The 21,930-nt window shown below is 39.5% G+C and overlaps 2 protein-coding genes across 2 annotated transcripts in view; one reads left to right on the top strand and one right to left on the bottom strand.

Moving 5' to 3' along the window:
* Positions 1-779: 779 nt before the first annotated feature.
* mns1 (meiosis-specific nuclear structural 1) overlaps positions 780-21,930 on the top strand; it is a 34,837-nt gene continuing 13,686 nt past the window's right edge. The window contains exons 1-5 of the mRNA XM_020515676.2: positions 780-942; positions 4,434-4,655; positions 18,359-18,486; positions 19,618-19,720; positions 20,455-20,684. Of these exons, the coding sequence (XP_020371265.1) occupies positions 940-942; positions 4,434-4,655; positions 18,359-18,486; positions 19,618-19,720; positions 20,455-20,684 (686 nt within the window). The 5' untranslated portion in view covers positions 780-939. The remainder of the gene's footprint in view (positions 943-4,433; positions 4,656-18,358; positions 18,487-19,617; positions 19,721-20,454; positions 20,685-21,930) is intronic.
* The window catches only part of tex9 (testis expressed 9), a 125,099-nt gene continuing 116,095 nt past the window's right edge, over positions 12,927-21,930 (bottom strand). The window contains exon 12 of the mRNA XM_048615981.1: positions 12,927-13,245. Within this exon, the coding sequence (XP_048471938.1) occupies positions 13,225-13,245 (21 nt within the window). The 3' untranslated portion in view covers positions 12,927-13,224. The remainder of the gene's footprint in view (positions 13,246-21,930) is intronic.

The raw sequence follows: 21,930 nt of genomic DNA, 5'->3' as shown, positions 1-21,930 counted from the left end.
CAAGCCCCACCCCCATCTCCTACCTACTAACCTCATCCCACCCCCTTGACCTGTCCGTCCTCCCTGGGCTGACCTATCTCCTCCCTACCTCCCCACCTACACTCACCTTTACTGGTTCCATCCCTGCCTCTTTGACCGGTCTGTCTCCTCTCCATCTTCTATCCGCCTCCCCCTCGCTCCCTATTTATTTCAGAACCCCCTTCCCCTATCCCATTTCTGAAGAAGGGTCTAGGCCCGAAACGTCAGCTTTCCTGCTCCTCTGATGCTGCTTGGCCTGCTGTGTTCATCCAGCCCTGCACCTTGTTATCTCAGATTCTCCAGCATCTGCAGTTCCTACTATCTGTGCTCAAGAGGATTCTCTGAAGAGTGGAGGGGTTTCTCAGGCGATTCTATTCTATGTTTATTATTCTTTATTTATAATGGTTATTATCTCAACGTAGTTCTGAATTCTTGTTGTTTCCAAACTAGTTGTTGTTTCAACCTAGCTTCAAAATAAAATTTGTGAATGTGACACGTGTATTTGAATCGACGACGAAAGTTATCTTCTTGAACTGTATGGGAATGTGTGATTTGACTGAAAATGATCTATTTATAAATGCAATATCATTTTCCTTTAAATTGTTTCAACTTATGCCATTGAACTAATTATTGAGACTCACCAAAGTCGTTGCGAATGAACCCTAACAACAGTAGAAGTGTGTCTCGACCAATGGGAGCGGCTGTTATTGAGTGGTGGGAAAAGGCGCCGAAAGGTGTTTTCAGGGTAACGGTCCTTAGAAGTGTGTCTGAACCAATCGGAGTGGCTGTTATTGAGTGGTGAGAAAAGGCGCCGAAAGGCGTTTCCAGGGTAACGGTCCTCGCCTCGGGGGAGAGTTTGGCTGTTTGTAGGTGTAGAAATTATAACTTATAAAACACGGTTATACACCATCACTGTAAAAGATGGTAAGTATTGATGGGAGGGGGGAATGTCGCAAATATGTATGTACAGTTCACGGGTTCTGCCACTTGTTGATTGTTGACTGGAATTACTGCATGGCTCTATCAAGATCTCAAAATTATTTTACTAACGTTAGTGCTAACGATTTTATATAGTGAGCATACTTTAAGTATCTATTGCAGTAGGCAGCTAGTGCCCTCTGGTGACAGGGTGCGAAGATTCGGAAGTTTTCCCCACAGATGTTGCTGAGATTTTCCAGCAACCTCTGTGTGAGAGAAAGTTGGGGTTGTTGTATCACAAGAGCCATGGTCCTGCTGCCCGAATCTGACCTGAATTCGTATGATGGGGAGCTGGAATTCTGAGACCAGTTAGGGCACTTTTCTAATCCAAAGCCAGATAAAAAGTTGTGCCAGGAATCTGTAAAGCTCACCTACTCTTTGGACAAGCCTACCTTGATCAAGGGAGGTAGTGCGCATTATGATGAAATGTTGAGGGTGTACCTGGTTCTCAAAATAATTTCCTTTTCTATTTGCCCCGATATTCAATCTTAAAAAGTGATTAAGAAAATACATATTTCAGGAGGGGTGACCAACACCTTGGAAACAGAAGTGTTCGAGATGCAGATGGGCAAGGGTGTGGGGCGTGATATTCAGGAGGGAACACCAAAATGCACTCTTGGGATGTATGAAGGGTCAAAGTCAAGAACATATTTTGGAGGCAAGGGGGAGATTAGGTATTAGGAAGAGTGATTATATGTGTATATATGTGAAAAATATCACATTGGAAATTTTTGTGAGTTAAAAGTTCATGTCGATATAAATCAGAGAGGTGTTGGTGATGCTGGCAATGCAGTACCATCATTTTTAATTAAAAATTCTCAGATCAGATACTTTAGCAATTCACCACAGAGTTTCACCACCAAATAATCCCTTTCCTGGACAACTATAGCATGGATTGATAACTTTGAACCATTAGCTTGAACTAATTAGATACATTTGGTGAGCCGTTATGATTGTTTAATTTACAGGTAACTTTTCTTCAGCCAGCAGGCCATGGGAACTATGATCATACCAAGATGGCAGTGGAGTAGGCAGAGCATAGGGCCTCGTCCACTCAATCTGCTTTTCTTTTTATTTCTTTTAAATTTTTGCTTCTACTTACCTTCTGGGGAGAGTTCGATTGTGGTGGCATTGATGGCGTCAGCATTGAGGTAGGTGGCTTTGTTGGGGTCTGGATGAGGAATCCTGAAATCATGTGGTGGTGGTTGGTGACCCAGAGCAGGACTGGCAGCAGTGAGGGGACTGGTAAGCCCAGAGTGGGGCCCAGACAGACGGTGACGAGGCAGCTGGTGAGCCCGGAGCAGTACTCTGGCAGTGGTGTTGAGGCGGCTGGTGGAGGGGTAAGCACAGAAGTTGACATCAATGCGTGTGAAAGATGATGCTTGAGGAGCGGCAACTTTGACATTGGTGGTGACTGGTGTTGGCAGCACCGAAGCGGTGGCAGAAGGGTTACAGATCTTTTTAGCTATTATCATTTTCTAAATTACTCTTAAACTGTTCAAAATGGTGCCGGATCATGGTGACAGAGGAAGCTTTTCACTGTATTTTACACTGTAAAGTACGCTTGACAGTAAAATCATTCATTCATTCAAGTGTGTTTAATATCTGATAGCACTCAGGCAACAGGGTTTTGATTGAAATATATGTTGGGAGATTAGCGTGAGAAGTGTTAGAATATGTCTAGAGCTGTAAAAGCAAGGATGAAGATTTCAGGATACGGGGCCCTCTCAAGCAATCATAATTTACATAGAGGTCCTAATTTAAGTTGTCAAATAAGATAGTATGATTTCTGCCTCGACCACTCCGTTAAGTTGCTTCTTGTTGGATAGACCAGGATGGCAGCTTTTGCAGCTCCAGATGGTAAAGCCATGCAGAGTATTTCAGTTCTATTTCCCCAGAATGTATCTGCCAGTTTCTGGATGAGATTCACTCTTGTCTTGAGTTTGGTTCTGGTGTACTGGAGGTGTTGTAAGCAGGTCAATGTATGGTCAAGAATGATAAATTGTTTTGGGATTGTGAGTTTTTAGCCATAGAAGTGGATGTAAAATTCTTCCCTATTTCCAGATGGGACGTTTTCTTGTCCTCCTTAAAAAGTGATACTGGTTGACTGCTAATGACATACTCACATGCCGGAACTTCAAACTAAATCATGCACTCAACTAAAATTCCATGTTTATTACTGGAACACATCACACTCAACGATCTGATGACCGATTCCCCTCTCGATGGTGCACCATCGGGCTGACTGTGGACATCACCAACAGTAGCCTGATAAAACCTGTGATCTCATCACTCCCGTTAATTTAACCTTCCATGGAAATTTTGAACACCATCATCAAGATGAGGGTGGGCTAGGGCTGATGTGGTAACTTGTACCACATGTGGAATTCGAGGAGTTGCTCAAATTGTGACAATGGCCATCCAAGCCAGATCATTGCCCACATACTGAACAAATGCCCTGAGAGAGCCTTTCTTGGTGGCACCACACTATTCACACAGTGTCAGTAAAGCCTTTGAAGGGATTGTCAACCTTGATATCAATTTATGCCTTTTTCTCCATACATATTTATTAAAAACAACCCTCACTCTTGATGGCAGTTTCACTTTCATGATTCCTCATCTCTGATTTCCCCAACTAGGGCAGTGTTTTGGATTACAAACCTGAAGTTTGGGTCAAATAGAGATCACAAGCCTGTACTGTGTGGGAGAGTTTACAGAGGGCATTCCTTGAAAACACTTGGTGCAGCACCATCCTTTATTTCACCACTTTTTATTGAACCACTTGCCTACAGATTTGTGCTTACATCAGGATTTCCTTTAATTTTTACTTGTTGCTTCTTAGTCTTCTGCTTCAACCTTGGCAAAGACTACAAATAGAACTTTTTTTTGATGCTGTGTTAACACTTCTGGGGATTTTGTCTCCGAATGGTTAACTTTGGTTTATTTGGTCTGTTAATATTTCCTTTCACAATTTTCCACTTCCACCACTGACATACTTCACAGATTCATGTAAGCCTGCTTTTGGACCTGTGAATAATTATGAAAATGACCTAATGGCTAAAAATCATGTGCTTTTAGCAGACTTCTGGTAGGATTTGAACCTATCCCTGACTATTAAGAACTAGTCTGTAGACAAAATAGTGGGTCCGAATGACTATTTCAGCTTGTCTGCTGTCTGCTTGGAAGATCCAGGACTGTTTATTTTCCCCCTATTTCTATATATAGCCATGCTGGTTTGGATACAACACATCTTTGTGCGAGAACTTTATATCCACTTGTAAACAGTTAAATTCTTATTAATCCAGGGAATCATTGGAATTACAGATACCATTCAAATGAATTTTGACATCTGAAGTTGACTTACTTTATTTTCTATATCTGTATCTGGAGGAGGAAATTCTTTATGTAATGTACACTTCTTTCTTTATAATTAACAGGCTTATTATTGCCCAACTAAATTTGTGAAAAATCAAGAGAGCCTACCTTTGGAAAATGAGATTGATGATAAATCAGTGTTTGCACATTTTCTTCAAAAATTGGAAAAAGAAAAGTCAATATTGACCAGATTGAGATCTGATGAAATGGCACCAATGAAGCGCTTCCAAAGGATAATAAATGATATAGAACAGGAGAAACTGATGGAAGAAGCAATTATAAAGGTAAAGAAATTACTAAAGTTCTTCATTATTGTTTAGCTGTTTTAATTTATAGGGACTGTGCCAGTCGTCTCAAGTAAGGATCTCTTAATATTTACTAAGGAATTCTGTTCTAAAATAAAACCTCATTCTCTTTAAGTATTCGGGCACTTATCATTGTTATTCTGTTTTCAACACAGCATTCAGCTTCTGGTCAGTAATCAGGGTCGGCGGGGGGGGCATGTGTTTAAAATAACTAACTCTTGAGTAATCTGCACTCCCCAAATATACGTAAGCGAAAGGATACCAAGGAAAAGAAGGAGGAGATTAGGAAGATGACCAGGATGGCTTTTGCTGTTTTGAGAGGTGAAGAATAAAGAGATTTCAGAAAGGTGTCAGACAGTGGGACCACCTAGGAAGTCAAAGGAAAGGAATGCATATAAGTGAAGGGAGCAACATTTTTTGGAGGACATTTGTCTTGCAGGAAAGTGCAAAAATAGGTGTTTCAGGACTATGAAAGTATGTAAAAAGACAAAGATCTTAAATGTAATGTCTTAGGAAATGAGAGCCACTGTAATTCAGCAAAGATGGTGCTGATGGGTATGCAATATTTGGTGCAAGGCAGGATATTTCTGACCAGTTTGGACTTTGTAAATGTTAGTGGTTTTATTGATAGACAAGCTCAGTTTTTGGTCAAACATTGGACAAATATTGCATACCATTAGCTCGCTGTGGGTCCATCATTCTGATTCTGGAGCTTCAACTACTGTCGGTCTGATGAATCACAGCACCAGTTTGATGGCTGAACTACTTAAAGTCCAGGACTTGAGGAAAATGCATCTTGTTATTCGGAAGAAATATTTCAAGATTACACACTTCTCTTGTCTTGATATCTTAAAACTATCCTAATGTCCTGGGCCTCGGGCCCAGCTACGTTCACCTGCTTTGCTAATGACCTTCCCTCCATAATAAAATTAGAATGTGCAATTATTAGCAAATATATACAATGTTCAATAGCTTGCATGATTCCTTGGATACTAAATCAATCCATGAGCAAATGCAACAAGACCTATATATCTGTCTGGATTGGGCTGATAAGAGCACATATCATTTGAACTGCACAAACATTAGGCAGGGATCCATCTCCAACAAGACAGAATCTGATCGATCAAGACATTACTCTGAGAAAAGAACCAGAGAATGGCTGTTACCTGTTTTATTGACTTGAAACTGTGCGTGCACCTGTTCTTTGTCTGTAAATGTCCTGGATGCTACAAATTAGAACATAAGAACGTAAGAACTAGGAGCAGGAGTAGGCCATCTGGCCCTTTGAGCCCGCTCCGCCATTCACTAAGATCATGGCTGATCCTTTCGTGGACTCAGATCCACTTACCCGCGTTCTCACCATATCCCTTAATTCCTTTATTGTTCAAAAAAAATCTACCTTTTTTAAAAAAGCGTTTACTGAAGTAGCGTCAACTACTTCACTGGGCAAGGAATTCCATAGATTAACAACCCTTTGGGTGAAGAAATTCCTTCTCAGTTCAATCCTAAATCTGCTCCCTCTAATCTTGAGGCTATGCCCTCTTGTCCTAGCAAATTGTGGAAATGACGTCAGTCACCTGGGGATAAAATTCAGGCTGAAGATCAGGGCATTGCTGAAGAAGACTGTCCAAGAAAGTATGACAGATCAATGCCTCACAGAGACTAAACAGCCAGACAGAACCTAACTGAATAAAAACCAAAAGAACTGCGGATGCTGTAAATCAGGAACAAAAACAAAGTTGCTGGAAAAGCTCAGCAGTTCTGGCAGCATCGGTGAAGGTAAAAACAGAGTTAACATTTCGGGTCCGGTGACCCTTCCTCGGAACATTTCTGAGGAATGACTTTGCACTTGAGAGTGCGACTTACGATTGAATGCTGGGTTTCGAACCCCTGAAAGGGTTAAGTGGAGGAAGAAATGAGATAATGGTTGCTTTTTCCAAAACATTCTTGCTGATTTGTGGGCATTTCTAGTCTGTTAAGTAAAAGTAAGATATTCAGTTTCTGTTTGGGTCTTGAGTTATTTTTGTCTCTCTTTCTTACAAAGTGCTTGTTAGGTATAAGATTTTTACTGGTGTTTTTTTAAAACTACGAAGTGTAAAAGAATGGGAATTGCTCAAGTAGAAAGAGGAAGGATACTGCAGTGATTAACTTAAATATGATAGAGACAGCAGGTTGGGTGGTGTGTTGCAGTTACAACATGTGGGAATTTCTGGACACCAATGTGATCCACAGTGAATACGTTTGTCGAAGTATCTGTAGCTCTCGCAACTTCGGATGCAAGTTGAGCTGGAGTCTGAGGTGAAGACATTGCACCATGTCAGGGAGGGGTTGAGTTACCTGGACAATTAGTTCCAAGAGGCAGATACATCCCTTAGATTATGTAATGTAAATTTGGTCTGTGATCAAGGATGGAAAGGTAACATTGGAGGTGAGGCAGGTCTGGGGGATCCAAGAGTCATTTCTCGGAGGCTAAGTGGAGCGAGGAAGTAAACACGATAACTGCCACTGGAGAAAAAATAGTATGGAAAAAAATGGGACTAAAGGCTAATAAGCCCCCTGGACCTGATGGATTGCATCCTAGGATTTTAAAGGAAGTTGCTGCAGAGATAGTGAATGCGATGGTAGTAATTTTCTGAGAATCCTTAATCTGGAACTTTCTCCAGTAATTATGGAACACTTTTATTCAAAAAAGGAGAGAAAAGTCTGGTAACCACAGACCAGTTAGCTTAACATCTGTCATTGGGCAAATGTTCAAGACTATTGTATAGGATATAATAGCAAAACTTTTAGAAACATATACTATAACCAGCAGAGTTAGCATGGTGAGGAAATCGAGTCTCAAAGGTTTATCAGAATTCTTTGAGCAGGTAATAGGCAGAATAGATAAAAGGGAACCAATAGATGTAATATATTTGAATTTCCAAAAGGCATTCGTACGTTACCACACAAGGCTACTTAATAAGAGACCATGCTGTTGGGGATTGTATATTAGCATGGATAGAAGATTGGCTAATTAATAGAAGACAGAGTTGGGATGAAGAGGGCACTTCCAGGTGGTAGCCTGCAACTAGTGGAGTGCCATAAGGATCAGTGCTATGTCCACAATTATATAAAATATATATTAAGGACTAGGATGAGGGAAGTAAATGTACTTTTGTCAAGTTTGAGGATGACAGAAAAATGGGTAGGGAGGCAAGTAGTGAGGATGACACAGTCTTGAGAAGAATAGATACAGGGTAAATGAGATGGAATATCATACGGGAAAATGTGATGTTTTCCACTTTGGCAGGATGGTTAGATAATCTGAATGTTATTTAAATGGAGGGAGACTGCAGATAATTCCAGCACTGAGGGATTTGGGGAATCCTTATGCATTAATCGTAGAAAGCTAGCATTCAAGTTCAGCAGATAATATGGAAGGCAAGTGGTCAGTTGGCCTTTATTTCAAAGGAAATAAAGTATATAAATAGGTTTTGTTAATACTATACAGGACACTATTCAGGCCATACCTTTACTACTGTACAGTTTTGGTTCCCTTATCTAAGGAAAGATATATTGGCATTGGATCTGTCTAGAGAAGATTCACTAGGTCGATCCCAGTCTGTGGGGATTTTATTATGAGGAGAGTTTGAACAGGTTGAGCTTGTACTCATATGAAGTTTAGAAGAATGAGAGGTAGCTTTATTGAAACATAAGATTCTTAGGGGGTTTGTTAGGGTAGATACCAAGATATTGTTTCCCCTTGTGTGAGAATCTAGGATCAGAGCATAATGTCAGAATCAGGATCTTCCACTTATGATAGAAATGAGAAATTTCTTGTCTTAAATGTTTGTGAATCTGAGGAATATTTTACTGTAGAAGGCTGTCAAAGTTGAGTTTTTAAGTATATTCAAGGTTGAGGAAGACAGATTTTTAATCAGTTGAGGAATTAAGGGTTATGATAATAAGATGGAAAAGTGGAGTTGAGGATTATCAGATCAGCCATGATCTCATTGAATGGCAGAGTTGACTCAATGAACCAAATGGCTTATTTCTGTTTTAATGTCTTATAGTTTTACATGCAAGTATCTGTATATTAGAGATCATCACAATAACCAGCAAGGTGAGAGGAATCCTACAGAATCACCTTTTGATCGTTCTATCAGCAGGAACATATAAATGTTTCAGTATGCGTAGATTGCCAAATTGCTCTGAAATGCTTGAGTGCTCTTTAAGACAGCATTAAACCTTCAAGAAGCAATGCTTTATATACCTTTTTCAGCAGTCCAATGTGCTTTGAGGGAGATTGGATATCATCTCCCTAATTTGAATGGCAGTGTGCTCTCTTTAAAATCTGACATATAAAATAAAACTTTCCTTGCAAATATATGTGGAATCTTCTCTGATTCCATATTTTCACATGTGGGACTAAGTATGGAATGACATGTGCAGGCCATGCTCTGGGATATTTCCTGCATGTAGAATTTAGTCTCAGTATTGTCCACTTTAGAATGCAATATCTTGACTGCAGCACTCCATGTCACGATTCAAGAATATCTGACGTCTGAGGCTATCTGCACTCAAACAGCTGCTTTTTTTGTGATAAATGAGCATCACTTGGTCATTATAATTTTCTTCATCCTTTGGATGTCTGAAAAGACTGATCATCTCTCACATGGGTGTGACTTAATGAGTTTTATTCATTATTCATTCATTGGATGAGGGTGTTACATGGTAGGCAGCATTTATTACCCATCCCTAAACGCCACAGGGCAGATAAGAGTCAACCACATTGCTGTGGGTCACATGTAGACCAGACCAGGTAAGGATGGCAGTTTCCTTCCCTAAAGGACATTAGTGAACCAGATGGGTTTTTCCCAACAATCGACAATGGATTCACGGTCATCATTAGACCCTTAATTCCAGATATTAATTGAATTCAGATTCTACCATCTGCCGTGGTGGGATTCGAACCCGGATCCCCAGAACATTATCTGGATCTCTGGATTAACGGTCTAGTGATAATACCATGAGGCCATCACCTCCCACTTAATGAGTTCCAACGGTGAAAGTTATACTACAGCAGACATTAACAGTGCAAGTTAACATATATTTACAAAAGTAAAAGGTTATTTATGATTTTTCACCATTGCTGCCAATGTATGTATTTTTTCCCCTCCCTCCCACTACATCTAAATGCAGTCCCAATTTCCACATTGGGGTGTAAAAGCAAAGGAAGTTATACACTGGAGGAGGTGGAATTGTGAAAGGTTAAAGATTATATAAGTAAAAAGAATTATCCCATTTCAGTGTTCCTTTATAAATCTTGAGTTCAAGTGGTGTTGCAGCTGATTGTAAGCTGTTTTTTTCCCTTCTGGAGGTCATCTCTTTTCAAGCTTCAAGCCAGAATGGGTTCTATGGTACTTGAAATTCCTTTCAATTAAAATTCTCCATGTCTGTGATATATTACAAGATATACAGTAATAGAGTACAAGACTTGATTTGGAAATGAGAGAGAGAGAGATGCTGTTACATTCTGTGCAAGGAGTCCTTTTGATGTTACTGTGGTAGTTCGCAGACTCTCCAGCATGTTCTGTTTGTTTCAAAAAAAATCTTTCCTGCTTTCTTACTTGTCAAAAAGTTGGCTGCTATTATGTGATTGACTTTCAACACTAATTCATGATTTTGAACATCTCTTTCAAATCTCTGAAATTTCTCTGCTTGAAGGAGAACAGCCCCAGCCTGTCTGTAACTGGAGTCCCTCGCCAGATTTTCCTTTCGAAAAAGACAGTATAATGCTGTAGCAATCTAACGTTGCTTTGTTCTGTTCGTTATTGTTTCTATGCCAAATATTAAAGGCAGAGTGACCTATGAACACTACCTGTAGGTGGTGCAAAGGCAGAAATAAAGCTTGCATCATTCTCAAGTGATGTTAAGTAGCTGCCGGTTTAACAATGGATATAAAATGAGGTAGCCTGTATGACAAAATAAAAATAATTTATTTTGTTTTGAAGCATCCACCTCCTCTTGCTCACTCTCACTCACCTGTGACCTCACCATCTTGTCCCAGCCTTATCATCACACCTGTGGAGAAATGATGCTAGCTCTTGGCACAGGTATCCACTCCCTGCTCCTGGTCATGTTCAACAGTCATTTTGTGTTGTACTTAATCACTTTTAATATTAAAAGGCTCCTCAATATGAAACAGAAATGAAATGTAACAAGTGTTATTGTGTTTTAAAAATTAAAATTAAAAAATGATTTTATGTGAGAGAGCTCTATAATACTGAGAATTAAATGCATGAAATACTAGAATCTGAGACTTTTTCTTCTTGTAGTAGACTGGAATTACAACCACAATGACAGACTGAAATTTCATGACTTAAGGAATTATTTAGAACACGTTAGATATTACAAAAGATATGGTCTTTAAAACTCGTAACTTTAACCTAATCTTTTTGATTTTGATTGACTTTCATTTGCAGTTGTTTCTGACATTGTTGAAATTGACAATTTTGGTGTCATCTTTCCAATGCATTGTGAGTGAGATGTGAATTATTTAATTCCCAAACTAGTCGTCGTTTCTTTGAATATCTGTGACATAAAATTTGATCATTGATCTGATTGTGTTTCTTTGGGTAATCCATGTCTTGTTTAAAAAAAAACTGAAATAACTTATACTACAACTTTACCACAATTTTTCCTAAAGGACTGATTCAGGAAATCTTGTGGAAACATCCATTATTGTGAAAAGACACTGGTTCTTATTCCTCGTTTTAGGTAGGAGTCCTACACAAGGCCTTCTTTAAAAGCTGGTATTGGAATTAAAGATGCAGGTATAATTGAGAGTTGGGGTTTCTCCACTACCTGACACGTATGGCACGTCTGGCAAAAAGGGACCACATTTTTAATTAATCCTGGCCAATAAAAATATTTTAATACTTAACCTTGTTTTTACCTATTACTTCAGCAACCTGCATTGGAATTTCATGAGCCACTTGTAAAATTTCACTATACACACAGATGGAACTACCAACCCTCAGACCACTATCCGTTCTTATGGCTGATATGAGGTGATGTCCATTTCGTCACTAAGACTTTGCTTGGATGAGGGTTTTGATTCAGTTTCTGAGTAGGCTATTATGTATAACTCTTCAGTTGCAATTCTTTTCTTTTATTCCTTTTTAAACTAAATATATAAACTTCATTCTCTTTGCCTTCATCCTTTTCAGTTATATTTTCAAAAATTGTATCCGATAATTGCACTTCCAAATCATATCTCTGCATCATAGACTTCTTTCCTTCCTGTCTAATTTTGTGGCCCTGAGACCTAGTCACGACACTGTCAGGAAACAAACCAGAATGTTCTTTTTTTTACAATGTTACAGTTTCTTCTACCTCCATTTGTTGTTCAACCACCCTTGCTTGAACCTGAAAAGTCATTTCCCAAAATATAGTTAATTCCTTCTGTAGAGAATTTATTTCCTTACTCTATCTACTGCTTCTTCATTTACCAAGTCACTCTCTAGTCTAACTTTGTATAATGAAACATGTTCATAACCTCCATTAATACCTCCAATTAATATTTTCTCCTTCACGAACTGCTCTGGAAGACAAATAGCATCATCTGCCAGCAACAGTGGCTGACGTGCTCCAGTGTCTCTTAATATCTTTCTTGGTTTGCATCCTTGATTCAAAGCATGAGGAAATAGCTCCCCTTTTGAGATAAAACATTCAGAACCTCCAATAGTATGATTTTCTTTGTCCATCTTGGAATAAGAATTTTCATGACTGTCCTGAGCCGTTTCTTTCTTTATTCATAGCACTTTACAAGGAAATATGTTCTGTTTGTACCATGGCTACTCTGCCTTCCTTGCCTTTTGCTTCCTTATCTGAAATCTCCTTAAACTTTCCTATTACTGCAATTTATTCCAATTTAATTTCTCGAAATAGGCTTTGCTGTGTCCAATGTTATGGCAATGAAAGCATTAATTCTTTTTCATCACTTTTCATCACCTACTACTTTATTACTTTGACATCCTTCTGTATGTTTTCTAAAACTAGCACAATTCCATTTGCAAATATTAACTAAATTAAGAATAAAAACATATATAATTGATCAATATTATAGTTTTGACTGCACATGTTATCCTGACAGACTCTGTTTATTTATGGTGCATTTAATCCATTGACCCATCTACATCCTTACAAGATAATTGACATGCAGCAAATCTTCATAGCTTCATAAAGCACACTTTTGCTGATGGCTGAAGAGACCAATTTTTGAGAGGCATGATCTGGCACAAGTGCAACGTATGAAATGGTTATCGAGTCTCCTTGTATGTTGTTTTCAATGTTTGTGGCTGTGGCCAACCTGGTATCAACTTTGACCAGACCACATCTCTCCCAGATGCCAAACTGTTACTTAGAGCCTTCATCTCACACTGGCAAGCATCCTTGAAGCAGAGCTTTGGATATATCTAGTGGTCTTCTGGCTCCAGTTGCCTTGCTTTATTGAAAGATTTTTGTATATTGATCCTGTTCTCAGCAAACTTTCATCTTCACTGTTTCAGGTGCATTTTGGGCTTCTCTGAAAAGGAGAAAAACAGGAATGCAACAGTACTGTTTAAGGCAAACCTCCCAAGTTATGTTAGCACTCATCACCAGCGGTGAGTTTGCTGGTTTGAGCATGTTTGCAGGGTAAAAGATAGACCTATACTCAAAAAATCTATGGATATATGTATTACATCAGGTCTTCCCACTTCTTCTAGCCAATATCCTTTGAGATATTGGAGAGATGTAGGAAAAAAGTCTTCCTTTGTGATAATTCTGATCTTCTGCATGACAGTACTTATTTTAAGTTCATATAACCTAAAATTAGTATTTTGCATTTTGAAAAACAGCAAGTACTGGAAGTCTGAAGTAAAGTCAGAAAATGCTGGGAAAAAACTCAGTAGGTCAGGTGACATTGGTGGAGCGAGAAACGAGTTAGCATTTTGGATCAGTGCTCCTTCATCAGAGAATGATCATGATGCTCCAATGAAAGTCCTTTGACCTGAAAATTTTGGATTGTTTGTATGCTTGTCTGTTTGTTTAGTTACTTTTTGAAGGATAATGTTTTCTTATATTTTCATATTTGGGGAAGTGCAGTCTGGAATCTTCTTTTATAGCTACCATTAGAATAGACATTTGATGCTGAAAGGAGGATAAATTATAATGCTTCCTTTATTTAAAAAAGTACAGAATTTTAACCTTCTAAATTTATACGATCAATATGGAGTATTTTGAACAGAAGAATAATAAAAATTTTAAGCTCTGTAATTGGGGGCCTAGCATCTTAAGGTCTTTATTCCTTTATTCATTCACGGGATGAGGGTGTTGCTGGCTAGGCAACATTTATTGCCCATCCATAATTGCCCAGAGGGTAGCTAAGAGTCAACCACATTGCTGTGGGTCTGGAGTCACATGTAGGCCAGACAAGATAAGGATGGCAGTTTCCTTCCCTAAAGGACATTAGTGAACCAGATGGGTTTTTCCCAACAGTCGACAATGGATTCACGGTCATCGTTAGATTCTTAATTCAAGATATTTATTGAATTCAAATTCCACCATGTGCCATGGCAGGATTTGAACCCAGATCCCCAGAATGTTATCTGGATCTCTGGATTAACAGCTATAATACCACTAGGCCATTGCCTCCCCCTCCTATGTGCCTAAGGTAACTATGGACAATTATGGATGGGCAATAAATGCTGCCTAGCCAGCAACACCCTCATCCCGTGAATGAATAAAGGAATAAAGACCTTAAGATGCTAGGCCCCCAATTACAGAGCTTAAAATTTTTATTATTCTTCTGTTCAAAATACTCCATACTGATAGTATAAATTTAGAAGGTTTAGAAGGTAAGGCACATATTTATGTAATAGCTTAAGAATAAATTTTCCAATAGGCTTTACTGACTGATCTGCTACAGATGTCTGATAAGGGCACTGCTATGCTTAATCTATAACTAAATTCATTTTGAGAAAAAATGCAGGGAAAAATGATTCTACAGCATTTTAATTAAACAATATTTACCAATACAGGATTGAGTTGTGGTTGTTTGAAGTTCACATAGGGGAAGTGATGGCCTAGTGGTATTATGGCTAGACTATTAATCCAGAAAATCAGCCAATATTCTGGGGATCCAAGTTTGAATCCTGCCACAGTGGATGGTGGAATTTGAATTCAATAAAAAATATCTGGAATTAAGAATCTACTAATGACCATAAAACCATTTTTGTTTGTCGGAAAAACTCATCTAGCTCGCCGATGTCCATCAGGGAAGGAAATCTGCCATCTTTACCTGTCTGGCCTACATGTAACTCCAGACTAACAGCAATGTGGCTGATTCTTCAACTGCCCTTTGAAATGGTCTAGCAAGCCACTCAGTTGTATCAATCGCTGTGAAGTCTCAAGAAAGAATTGAAACCGGACAGACCACCTGGCATCGACTTAGGCACTGGAAACAATAACCCGTTGACCCTGTAAAGTCCTTCTTACCAACATCGGAGGGATAATGCCAAAATTGGGAAGGCTAGTCAAGCAATAGCCTGACATTGCATAGTCATAGAATCATACCTTACAGACATCACCATCACTATCCATGAGTGTGTCCTGTCTCACTGTCTGGACAGACATAGCAGAGGTGGCTGCACAGTGGAATACAGTCAGGAGGAAATTACCCTGGGAATCCTCAACATTGACTTTGGAACCCTTGAAGTCTCATTGCTTCAGGTTAAACCCTGGTAAGGAAACCTCCTACTGATTACCATGTGGTGTCCTCCCTCAGCAGATGAATCAGTACTCTTCTGTATTGGACAGAATGATTGAATGATTTACTGAGGGTGACAAGGGCACAAGATTACTGTGGGTGGGAGATTTCAGTGTCCACCACCAAGAATGGCTCACCAGCAACAATATTGATCGAGCTGGTCGGGTCCTAAACGTCATGGCTGGTAGACTGTGTCAGCGGCAGGTGGTGAGGGAACCAACAGGAGGGGAAAACATGCATGACCTCAGCCTTACCAATACGATGGCTGCAGATGCAATGTCCATGACAGTAGTCGTAAGAGCGACTACCGCACGGTCCTTGTGGAGACAAAGTCCCACCTTCACTTAAGAATAATCTCCATGTTGCATGACAATATCACCATGCTAAATGGGACAGCCTTCGAACTGATCTAGCAACTCAACACTGGGCATCCATGAGGTGCAGTGAGCCATCAACAGGGATAGAATTGTACTCCAACATGACCGGCATATCCCCTACTCAACCATTCCCACCAAACCAGGAGACCAACTCTGGTTCAATGGAGAGTGTAGGAGGACATACCAAGAGCAGCATCAAGCATACCTAAAAATGAGGTGTCAACCTGGTGAAGCTACCAAGCCTACTGTATGCCAAACAGCATATGCAGCAAGTGATGGACAGAGCTAAACAATCCCGTAACCAATGGATCAGATCTAAGCTCTGCAGTCATGCCACATCTAGTCGTGAATTGTGGTGTGCAACTAAACAACTCACTGGAAGAGATGGCTCCACAAATATTCCCATCCTCAATGATGGAAGAGCTGAACACATCGTGCAAAAGATAAGGCTGAAACATTTACAGCAATCTTCAGCCAGAAGTGCCAAGTGAATGATGCATCTCAGCCTTCTCCTGTGGTACCCAGCATCACAGATGCCAGTGATGAGTCAATTAGATTCACTTCACATGATATCAAGAAATATTTGGAAGCACTGAATACTGCAAAGGCTATGGGACTTGATAACATTCCAGCAAGAATACTGAAGACTTGTGCTCCAGACCTACTGATTCCCAAGCCAAGCTGTTCCAATACAGTCACAACACTGGTATCTATCTGAAAAAGTGGAAAACTGCCTGGGTATGTCCTGTGCACAAAAAGCAGAACAAACCCAACTCAGCCAATTACCACTCCATCAGTCTACCTTCAATCATCAGTAAAGTGATGTAGGGTGTCATCAATAAGTAATTTCAGCAAATACTCAGCAATAACCTGCTAACTAATGCAGGTGGGTCTTTGTCTCCACAAGGACCATGCGGTTGTCGCTCTTACGGCTACTGTCATGGACATTGCATCTGCAGCCATCGTATTGGTAAGGCTGAGGTCATGTATGTTTTCCCCTCCTGTTGGTTGCCTCACCACCTGCCGCTGACACAGTCTACCAGCCATGACGTTTAGGACCCGACCAGCTCGATCAAAATTGTTGCTGGTGAGCCATTCTTGGTGGTGGACACTGAAATCTCCCACCCACAGTAATCTTGTGCCCTTGTCACCCTCAGCAAATCATTCAAGCGTTGTCCAATACAGAAGAGTACTGATTCATCTGCTGAGGGAGGACACCACATGGTTTCCATCAGGGTCACTCAGGGTGAGAGTGACAACTCTTGATATCAAGGCCACATTCGACTGAGTGTGGCAACAAGGAGCCCTAGCAAAACTGGAATCAGTGGGAGGCAAGGGGCAAGATGTTTGGACTCCTACCTGGCAGATAGAAAGATGATTGTGGTTATTGGAGGTCCGTCATCTCAACTCCAGGTCATCTCTGCAGGAGTTCCTCAGGAATGATATCTTAAGTCAACCACCTTTAGCTGTTTCATCAATGACCTTCTTTCTATCATAAGGTCAGAAGTGGGGATGTTCACCATAGATTGTTGCTGAACATTGTGCATTCATGACTCCTCAGATATTGAAGCAGTCCACATTCAAAACCAACAAGATCCTGACAATATCCAGGCTAGGCTGACAATTGGCAAGTAACATTCATTACACACAAATGCCAGGCAATGATCATCTACAATAAGAGACAATCTAACCAACCCACCCCCCCACCGCTGACATTCAGTGGTGTTATCATCACTGAATCCCCTGCTGTCAATATCCTGGAGGTTACTATTGATCGGAAGCTCAGCTGGACTTGTTGTATAAATACAGTGGCTACAAGAGTAGGTCGAGGCTAGGAATACTGCGGTGAGTAGCGCAACTCCTAATTCAGATGGAGAAGGATTCTACCATCCCTTTCTTAGGCATTAAGTGGGAAAAAACTCATGTGAAGCATAAACATGGACCTGTTGGCTGAAGCAGCCTGTTTCCATGTTGTAAATGCTTTGTAATTCTGCTAGGTGAAGGTTACATGACTTTCACTTTTTAAAAGAAAATGAAAGTCAGGAGAAAAAAAATAATGAACCCCTCAATATCTTTACCTTAGTGGATTTTATAAATTGGTGGATAATTTAAATACCAAGTATGGTCATGCCTGAATGGAACACCAATCCCTAGGCATGAAAAAAAGAACAATTTACCAAATAAATTTTGAGTTTAGTTTTCAGGTTGAGTTATTTCAGCTGAGGGAGATTGGTGTCGTGTAATGCAGTGTTGCCTTTCTCAAAGCATTATGCTGGGAAAATTCAAGCAAAGAACTATGAAGATGGATAATGGAATGCTGATACGAAGTTCTGCTATATAAATATTTCAATTTAACTTGTTATTCGATAAAACAAAATGTAGTTCAAGTGCAGATGTATAAAATTAAATTGCATTGATCATTAGTAAAATTCTTGAAGAGCTTGTTTTCTATTGGTTAACATATGTAATTCTCATGCTTTACTGTGCCTGACTATTTCAAATATTTGTAATAGGCAGAAAAAAGAAAACTATTGAAGGCAAAACAACTAGAACAAGAGGAGAGAATTGCTAAGGAACTAGAAAGAATAAAGTATGAAAAACTAAAAGATGAAAAATTGAGACAGCAAGTCAGAGAAAACAGGTAACATGGAGAAGCGTGTCAAATTTATATATTACCTCATCACATTGCTAGAAATACCGCACAACTAATTATCTTTGAAAGGTAATTCGCTGTTGTGAAGATTAAGGTACTCCCTAAGGAATGTATTTTTTTAAGAGTGACCAGAAACACATTCTTACTAATGATATTGAATGTAAAATAAATCCATATTTTTCCTTTCCCAGATGAGCCTTGACCACAAACCTAGATCGTGAAAGTGAAAGTCACCATAGTCCTAGAGGACCATATGCTGCTGTTTCAGTAGAGAGGGAGAGAGAAAGAGATGACTGGTGGTGGGTTTAACCCGTGGGTGACCGTCCCTCGGCTGAAGGGGAAGGTAGAGGAGGCAGAGAGTTTGTGGTGGCCTTACACAGTGTGGGAATTGAATTTCACTGTTAGTGGCACTCTTGCATCACAAACCAGCTATCAAGCCAATTGAATTTACTGGCCCCATTGCTAGATTATTGATTGATTCATGAATAAATATTAAGTGTAAGTTTTTGGCTCTTTCAATGAGCTGTCTGATCTGAGTATTTCCATTATTTTCTGACTTTAATTGAGATTAGCAACCTCTGCAGTATTTTGCTTTTTACTAAAGTGGATAATAGTAGTGCTGTTGCCATTTATAGATTTTTAAAAAACTTGTTCCATTGCCTCCTGCTTAGTGTTACACAATCATCCATTTTGACATTTAATCACTCCTACAATCCACCTCATTTCAGGCCTTCATGTTTCAATCACATTGTCTTTTATGCTTCAAAAATCGAGCAGATACAAGCCTTGCTTGTCGAACCTTTCGTTGTAAGACAACCTGCCCATTTCTGATATTAGTCTAGTAAACTTTATCTGAACTGCATATACATCCTTCATTGAACAAAGAGACCAATATTGTGCACAGTTCTCCACCTGTAATCTCAGCAATGCCGTCTGAAACATTCACTGGAGACTTGTTTGTTGGCTATGACTATTGCGATATCGGACTAAATCATTTTCAATGAAAGACAAATAAAATTCAGCCCAATATACCATTTCAATATGAAACTAGTGTGACTATTTCATGTGATTACTTTTTATGTTGTTAGTAATTCTTGTGTTTCTGCATAACTAACTTAGCATTGAGCTTCGTGATTTGGAAGCCAAGTTGAAGGCTGCTTATGTGAACAAAGAAAGAGCTGTCCAGATAGCTGAAAAAGAAGCAAATCGTTTAGAAAAGATTGTAAGTACTGTGCTTACGTGTGTTAGCAGTTTAATGAGAATAGCTCAGAAATAGCTTTTGTGTTACAAGGGCAGAAATCACATATTTTATTCCTTTACTGACTACCTGTTTATGCATACATATTATGTTGTATGCTTCTTTGTAAGCTCCTGGCAAATCCAGGGAATTATTCTTCAAATTTATTTTCAAAAGGTTTTGGGTCGCATATTCTATCAATGCATCATAGACCATATTAATTCCATGCATTGCTGTATGAAATGCTAATTCTTAAATAATTCTACTCACCCTGACCTTTTTGTCATTTTAACTTTTTTAAAACTTTAATCATACTTGCAATTTATTTCTAACTAATTCATCCCCTATGAAACCTTTATGAGATTAAAATATTTTCCAATTTTTCTCAATCACCCTAGTCTGTTCTGGAAATTGAACTTCCAGTTCCACACACCTGTGATTCAGGTTCCAAAAGGTAGTCTTACAGTAATCAGGACAAGTAAACTGCAAATTTTCATACTTTGATAAAAGTGCTACTCAATTAAAACTCTGGCAGTTTTTGTTTTCTTGCCAAATATGCTTCTATAATGCCTAAAGATTTGGATTATGCACAATCTATAACCACATTCAATAAACCTGATTCTTGTCAAGAGCTAAAGTGTGGTCTTTGTGGAGAGGGTGGGAGAGGCAATGATAGCTGTAGGTTCTGGAGTCATATGTATAGTTATCCTTTTCACTAGAAACGAGAGGCTGAGATTGCAAAATTGATGAAGGAAGAGCATGAAAAAGCCACCACAGAGGAGTTGAAGGAGGAACAGAAACGCCATGAAAAAGCTGTAAAGTATCAGAAGGACCTCGAACAGCAACTTGATCAAAATGAACAAAAGAGACAGGAAGCATATGATGAATTCCTAAAAGATAAACTGAGAGTTGATGAAATCGTAAGAAAGATCTATGAAGAAGATCAGAGGTAAACGTAACCTAACTAATTAGCATATCTTGAATTTTATCCATAATATAGTTTTATTAAAATAAATGTATTTTTATGCGTGAGTAATCTTTTCTCTCTCTCTTTCTCTCTCTCTCCCCCTCCCTCCCTCCCTCTCCTGACCTCCCATCCCTCCTCCATGGATGTAATTTCCTATAAGGATTTAATCTGTTAAAGCCTGTTGTACTGTTAATTTGCTTCTGGATGTCACTTGTATTTAAAGAGTGTAATCACTGCATTTAGTGGAAGCAAATGGATATGATTGTCCTTGGGAAAGGGTCATAAATTAATATCAACACTTGAGCTAACATTGTCTCTCAAATATATTTATAGTGAACTTCTCACGGCAATGAATCAGCTGTGCTAAGTAGCTGATATCAGTTTGGACAGCAGTTCAAGTACTCTGGTTGAACTTGACAAATACTAGTTGACTTGGCAATTACTAGTTGAAAAGGTGGAAAATATCATCCAAAATTACTGCTCCTGATTTCTATCCAAAGACTTCTTGAAAATGTGGACAGTGGATAGGAACAAGTTTAGACTTGGTACGTGAAGAATATTTGAGTGGTCAGTAGCTCTATATTCAGGGAAGTGACAAGGCATGGATACTGTGAGCATGCAGGTAGGTGTGAAATGAGGAAGTGCTGAGAGCAAGTGAGCAGCTCTGAGATGTAGCCTAGTCCAATCTGTGTGCCAGGTGCCTGTCCCCGCACACAGTGTTCCTGCTGTAGTCTTTCAGTGCTAGTTGCCAGTGTTCCTGCAATGCAGACCTTTTCTCCCTAAGCAGCCTACAAGTGAATTAAACAGGTACTATGATGGTTGTGAGTAGTTGGCAAATGCTGGATGCCAAGGTCTGTGGATAAGGAATCCGTTTAATTGGTGCCCAGAGATGCTGTACGGTGCCAATCAATGTGGAAGCTGTTTACAACCAACAGCAAGCTGAAGTTGCCAGATACCCATTCAGGTTTCCTTCGAGAGATTTCTCGACGTGTAACTTGTTTAGCATGTTTGGTAAGATAGGAAGCTGAACATTCATGAGGAGGGCTGTACTGTTTAGAAGGTGTTTAACAAGCAATAATCCCTCCTAATTGACAACTTGCTGCTGCCTAGCAAGAAACTCTGCTTAGTGCTCAGCAAAGGCAAAACAATTGCACCAAAATGCTCCCGATATTGGGGTAGGCCTCGTTGGACTTCTCATCTGATTCTGCCATGTCGCTCAGATTGCTAT

This window comes from Rhincodon typus, chromosome 33, assembly GCF_021869965.1.
Source record: "Rhincodon typus isolate 14 chromosome 33, sRhiTyp1.1, whole genome shotgun sequence".
Classification (NCBI taxonomy): Eukaryota; Metazoa; Chordata; class Chondrichthyes; order Orectolobiformes; family Rhincodontidae; genus Rhincodon; species Rhincodon typus.
This window is presented reverse-complemented; position numbering and strand designations above follow the sequence as displayed.